This window comes from Crinia signifera, chromosome 4 (assembly GCF_055691185.1).
Source record: "Crinia signifera chromosome 4, ASM5569118v1, whole genome shotgun sequence".
NCBI classification, from domain to species: Eukaryota; Metazoa; Chordata; class Amphibia; order Anura; family Myobatrachidae; genus Crinia; species Crinia signifera.
Window position 1 is genome coordinate 122426277 of NC_139220.1, and position 7062 is coordinate 122433338.

At 39.9% G+C, this 7062-nt stretch overlaps 1 protein-coding gene across 1 annotated transcript; it reads right to left on the bottom strand.

Annotated features, from left to right (window-relative positions):
- Positions 1 to 1602: 1602 nt before the first annotated feature.
- RASSF9 (Ras association domain family member 9) lies at positions 1603 to 5943 on the bottom strand. The gene is made up of 2 exons (XM_083179663.1): positions 5888 to 5943; positions 1603 to 3007 (listed from the first exon to the last, which is right to left on the bottom strand). Exon 2 carries the CDS (start codon positions 2989 to 2991, stop codon positions 1804 to 1806), a length of 1188 nt encoding a protein of 395 aa, XP_083035789.1. The 5' UTR covers positions 2992 to 3007; positions 5888 to 5943; the 3' UTR covers positions 1603 to 1803.
- Positions 5944 to 7062: the final 1119 nt, after the last annotated feature.

Here is a 7062-nt window from a genome sequence, read left to right on the forward strand (position 1 = left end):
AGGCCGGCTCTTCATGTAAGAATGTGAAATATGGAAGTGGTAAGAAAATAAAGTAAAGTATTGCATAACTGAACTTTTTTAGAATACAGAATCCATTATAAATCAGAAAAGTTTTGAATTCTTACTAAATATATGTCATGGATAACTCTGTAAATTTGATTAACTAGTGTACATTTCAAACAAGAAACTATAATTGTGAAAAGTCACAATGTGAGATTTTACCAGATTGTTGTTTAAATTACTTTTCAGTCATGAGATTAAATTAAATGAGGACAATTAACAGATGCACAGCAGTAAGCATTTATTTATGCACATATAATAACCATTAACATTTACAGGGATAAGAAATCTAAAAATAAGTATTAAATGCTGGTTATTATAATAAAATAACAAGCTATAGTCTATAGAGGGCATCTAGTTTTCATAACTGATGAATAGCTAAAGCGGTTTGTCTTCTGCAACAAATATTGCAAAAATCCTAACCATAAAAACCTAATTATCATACAATGGATCATCATTTGTAAGCAATCTTGATTATAAAATGTACTCCAATTTAACATGTCAAGGTTTTTTTTTTAAAGAAACATTTTAAACATTGCATAGAATGTTTCATATACATATTATTTTTACACATTTTGTATTTTTTAAGATATGTATAGTATAATCATAAGCAAAATGTTTGAACGTGGTTCATGAAATATTAGCCTGCATTTGGCTGCCAAATTTCATACACTTTTTGGCTGTGGAATTTCACCTTCTGTGCTCCCAGACTTACTGCAACCACATCCGACTGCAGGGCGATTAGACTGTACCATCCCAGCTCTTCTCATATACTAAAAGTCTGCAAAATGCTGTTTTACAAATCCAGTGCAGAAAAGCGAACTATGGAATGGAAAAGCGGAGTATGAGAACTGAAATGCTCATCTCTTGTGTACAGGCTTATTTATGTGCAAATAAGAACTAAAGAGTAAAGAGTTGTTTATAATCCCGAACAGGTTCTAGATCAGGCATGTCCAACGTTGGCCCTCCAGATGTTTTGAAACTACACATCCCAGCATTCTTTGCAATAGTTTTAGCATTCTCTAATAGCAAAACTGTGGCAACCCAGCATGCTTTGCCACAGTTTTGCTATTAGAGAGTGTAGTTTCACAACATCTGGAGGGCCAACGTTGGACATGCCTGTTCTAGATGTATTCATTTGGAACCTGTTGTCCTATTTCTTTCTTTTTCTATAAAACATGTGCACATGCGGTGTTCTATAATTAACAAATAAACGTAATACTGCTATGATCAACATGTGAATATAAGCTTTAGACAAGTCAAAATGGCCTCTAGTTCAATGGGAATGCTGGGCGTTCCCATGGTAATGGGCCAGTGATGCGGGTGCGGGGGGGGGGGGGGCAGCTGACATCAGCTGCCCGCCTGCTTTCCACACAGGGCATTCGCAGGTCTTTTAGACACCATAGAGGTGTCTCTGATCTGCGAGCGCTTGAGAAATCATTTGATGGTCACCGGCCATTGAATGATTTCTGCCTCGCACCTATGGCAGCGAATAGATGATTATGTAAATCCTCCATTCTCAGCCATTTGGGGGATCCCAGGTGCGATGGGGGGCGGGGGGCAGCCGGCACTGTGGGCGGAGTTTAGTCCACATGCAATGCTGAAAATTTCACAGCATTACGTGTGGACCAGAATAAGGTCCTAAGTATATTAGACATGCAGTACCTTATAATTTTCATGTTGTACTTTGCATTAGGCAAAAGAGTTTCACGTAGAAAATGTCACTTGTGCCATGAAGCAGACTCAGTCTTGACTATGAGTGGAGCTGATTCCGGTATCTGAATCTGTGTTATTTTTTATATCCATGCTAGACAATGAAATAGTGGTATCACTTAAGTCTTTATTACTACCAACACCTAAAGGTATGTTGTAGTGTTCTTGCAGACTATAACACAAACCGCTCTTTGTATCACTTTCACACAGTGAATTTAGTTCTTCCTTTAGCACTTTATATTCCTGTTGCTGTCTATGTAGCAAAAAATCACTGAATTGGACTTCTTTCTGAATGTTATTGAAGAGAGATTGTAATTGTAACCCCAATTGAATGCTCTCATTTATCTCTTGCTGAACCCTTTCTAAAGTGTATGTTTCCATGTGCGTCTTCTGTTCTTCATCACAAAAACAAAAGTCTCTATTTTGTTCTATTCGAATGGAAGACATCTCCTCTCTAACTTCATCAGATAGAATTAAAATAAGCAACTGATGATGAATTAACTCTTCTTCAATATGTTGTAGCTTTACCAGACTATCCGTATCTGGAAAAAACGTCATTTGATGAAATCTATAGTCATTTGCTATCAATGAGCTTTCAGGAGGGATGTGCTCTCCATTATTCTCTACTATTTTAAATTTTTGATGTTTTCTTTGTTCTTTCATTTGTTTATCCTGTTCTAGCACTTTGTCTGCCCTAATGTGATCTTGATCTGCTGGATTGAGTCTCTTTATGCAATATGTTTCTTGCTGATTCACGTCTCTTTTCAGCTTTGCCAATTTTCTAAAGGTATTTCTTACAATCCTTTTCTGTTTATCCAGTGGAAAAGTCTTGACAAAAGCTTCCGTATTATATTTCAGAGGATTCCTGTGTACGGCAGGGACTATGGCATTTTCTGAAGTGTTCCACATGGTACAAGGCTGCAACATACCTGCTTTAACTAGAACAAAGTTCAAGTTAATTTGTTCTGTACCCCAAGCCTGCCAAAGTTTCAGTATTTGTGTTGATGGTGGCAAAATGCGCTTGAAATGTTTCCATTTTTGCACAATACAATACTCCTTGTGCTGATTCAATAGAGAACAGCTGCTTCTGGTTATAGCTTGATGTTCTTCGAGTAGTGCTTTTATTACTTCTGCACTGGTTGTGTGCTTTGTCAATCCACAGATTATTTTTTCTTCTTGGCCAACCCATACAATAATCTGTCTGTTTTCAGACTCCATTTTTTTATTGGGTAATCTAAAGATGTAAAGTTCAAAGGTTATATTACAGTATGTCACAACAGTATGATGTCAAGTGCAGGATTGATAATATGATAATATGATAATTAATGGTTCACTGTTTTATCTGGAAAATCCCAAATTACAAAAGAGAAATCCTATATCCATACATATGGGGTTTTACTATGAATACCTAAGATTGCTGGCCACAAGTTATACAAAATAATTTCAACAATAAATAAATCAATATTACAGATATAGAATGGTGGTGGTGATGGTGGTGTGGGGGGTCTTTTCATAATGTTATATATACTGTAATCCAAAAGTGAGTGCTTTGTTTTGCAATATAGTTCATTATGTTACTATGTAATACAAACAGATAGAGGATTATGATGTTTACAGACAGAAGCAGCATTTTACTGCATTTGGGATTCAACAGGCTGGAGTGTAAATCATTTTTGTTCTAAATAATTGAGCCAAATTACTTCTAATTTATTTAACCCTTTGAGTTCCAAGTGAATTTGTCAAAATAGTTGTGAAAATTGGCAAGCAAACATTTTTATTCATTAAAATGAACTGTAATGGTTGCCTTTCATAGGAAATATAACAATTTTTTTGCGCAACATTTTTTATGTTAATTAAAGTGAGCAATGTTTTTAGCGAATATTTTGCACATCTCTCACAGAGATGTTGGCACGCAAAGGGTTGAGTTGTGTTGTTTATTGTGTTTTTGCATGGATTAGAAAAGTCAGAAATTATTTTTACTTTGTATAAATCTGCATATCAATTTCCATGTGTTACCCCATTTACCTACAAGTTAGAACAAAGCTGAGATGTTTAGCTCTCTGCAACTCCAAAACAGATGTCAATGACATCACTATGTTGGCTTTGTGTTGAAAATAACTGTGGATGAACTGTCAGCTAAATGAGCTGAAGAATCCAGGAGCAAGTACCAGCTTATAGTTAAGTTCTGTATGACGGTGGGCAAGCAACCTCCATGAATGTGACCTTGGGGGACAGCAATGTGCCATATAAGGTATATAATATAATGTGAGGGAGTGAGGTCCCTTGCTTTGCTAGGGGTGCATGGAACCCTAAATTCATACAGCCCTACTTCAGAATTTACATAATGGACCTAATTCAGACCTGACCGCAGGACAAATTTGTTTTCAAATTGAGCAAAACCATGCTGCACTGCAGGTGAGGAAAATGTAACATGAAGATAGTTACATTTGAGCTAGTTATTTTGTTTCCGTGCAGGGTAAATACTGGCTGCTTTATTTTTACACTGCAATTTAGATTTCAGTTTCAACACCCCACCCAAATCTCACTCTCTCTGCACATGTTACATTTGCCCATCTGCAGTGCATATACTGTAGTTTTGCCCATTTTATGAACAATTTGCTCTGTGATCAGGTCTGAATTAGGCCCAATAACTGCATTTGACTCTACAGTCTCATCCCCACCACCACCACCAACATTGCACATTTCTCTGTGCCTTGCTATTGGCTGCAAGTGAAAAGATGTGATACTGTATTAGTGGTTTAAAGGTTCCAGTATTCCAAGTGTTTCTCAAGTGCTTTGTTTCCATTGCTCCTAATGAAATTTCCCCTTCCATATGCATAATTAAAGTATTTACAGTTATTTAAAAAAAATACATATATACATCACTGTAAGTTGTTCCACAAGTTATAGTGCAGAGGTTCCCAAACACGGTCCTATAGGTACCCTTAGGCTGGGTACACACCTAAAGATTTATCTGTCCAATCTATCTGGTGGGAACAAAAATTCTGGCAATGTATTGGAGCATATGAGACTCAATCATTTGCTCCCAAATGCTGGAAAACAGACAATAGTAATTCAGATAAACTGGATAAAGTAGTTTGATTTATCAAATTAAACTGAACATTTTTATAAATTTTCCAGTGTTTGGGAGTAATTGATGGATTGCCATTTTCTCCCATACATTTCCAGATTTTTGTTCCCACCAGACATATTGGACAGATATTTGCGTATGTACCCAGCTGAACAGTAGCAGTTTTAAGGAAATTCATGGTTCAGCACAGATGGATAAATAAAATTAACTGAATTACTAATTAAGGGCCATATTCTGATCGGTGCGGCCGGATCCGAATATGCGGCCAGGACCGTGCGTGCGAAACCCCGCCTTCCATACGGATCGCCAACTCCGTCCGTACCCGGTAAGAAGCTGGCCGAACGGACCGCACGTGTATTTTTCATGGAATACGCCTCCTCCATCTCAGGGAACCTCCCCCATCATTCGATGGTCGCAGACCATGGAATGCAGGACGAGTGGTCCACCAGCTCCCGCAACCTCAGACCACACGGACATTTTTCCGTGCAAAAGCAGGAATCTGGGCGGGCAGCTGACATCCGGCGATGTCATATGTCCGCCCCCTACACGTGCGTCACGACTGCATTACCATACGTACGCCCAGCGTTTGCATGGGAACGCCCATGAAATGCGGGGCGTATGCATATGGTAATGAGCCCAAATAGCCCTTCACGCCCCTCTCCACCCCCTGTTCGGAGTGTTCACATTTCATGCGGGATTTGGCCGTACGCCCCGCTCGCACATGCGCAGAGACGCCTCTGCACATGCGCAGACACAAAACATCGGCGGCACGAACGCACGCGGATATTACCGCACCAACCAGAATAAGGGCCTAAGTTACATGTGGACAAGCATGAACTATGAAGATAAACTTTAAAAACAGATGCAATGATATTGAAAGTACCAAACAGGTAAATATAATAAAATGGTTTTCATACTGTATTTCCTAGGGCACTGTCAAACCCATGATAATGAAACTGAGAACATATGGTACAATTGTGAACTTATCTAGAACAGATCCTTCAAAATTAAAATCAAGAGTACCTGTTAGGCAGAGTTTAGGGGCATCCACCCTAAGCCTAGGGCCGGCTCCACGAAAAGCACTGGGACTTCTCCAGACTGGTGGCATCAGGCCTGGGAACATAGGATCAGGCTTGGAGTGGTTATCTCCTACAGTGCTAAGATCCTTGATGGACTGATTAATGAGGTGCTGCCTGTCACCAGTGCCCCTGCCCCCTTAGCGCATTACCCAGTGACGCTGTCTTGAACAACAGCTAGTAGTGTGGATGCAGAAATAAAAGGATCCTGCAGGAAAAGCATGTACAGCAGTATTTACCTATGTCTGTGCTTTGCTCCCCTGATCGGAATCAGCTGGCACCTACTCGCTGGATTTATTTTACTGCACTGTACACTGTGTACTATGCTGGACTCGGTGGGGACACATAATGTCAATCGGCCGGCCAGCTCTGTCATCTGCACTGCAGACAGTCTGTGAGGTTTTTTCCCAAAACATGTTTTACTGTGAGTATGGGGAAGGAGTTATTCTTTTCTGGGGTTTATCCGTCTATGGGGGAGGAGAGCTATTTAGTGCTAAGAGGAGAGGGGCAATTCTGTGCTAGAAGGAGATGATATTCCAGAGGGGGAGGGGACTTTTATATGCTAAGGGGAGATGATAGTCTTTTTGGGGAATTATTCTGGTATGGGGAAAATTACATTCTGTCTCGGGGGGGGGGGATTATTTATTGCTAACAGGAGATAATGTTACTGAGGAAGAGAATTATGTACTAGGGGAGAGCACACTCCTTATACCTATCGCAGCTAACTAACCACCTTCCCCTATCATAGTCCCCCACCTTTATTTTCTTCAGGATCTGCTCCTGCAAATAACTATATGATTGACAATCGCATGAGGGAAACTACAGCCATGCATTTGCTGATGTGTGATGGCTTGATATTGTTTGTCAATTTTCCCTTGCCTATAAACAAGTGCTGAAGCCTTGGATTCCCAGCGCACTTTTCAGAAGCAGCTGTATGGCTTTTACTTCTCAAAAAGAATACAAACTGATGACCAGTAGTGGGGATGTCGGCAGTTATAATGCCGATGCTGGTTCCCGAATGAGGCCATCCCAACAGTTGTCCGGTAAGCATATTTACCTTCCCCCTGCCATCCCCTAACCCTCCATTCCTGCAGCCTAACTGCAACCCCCTCCTCTCTGAAG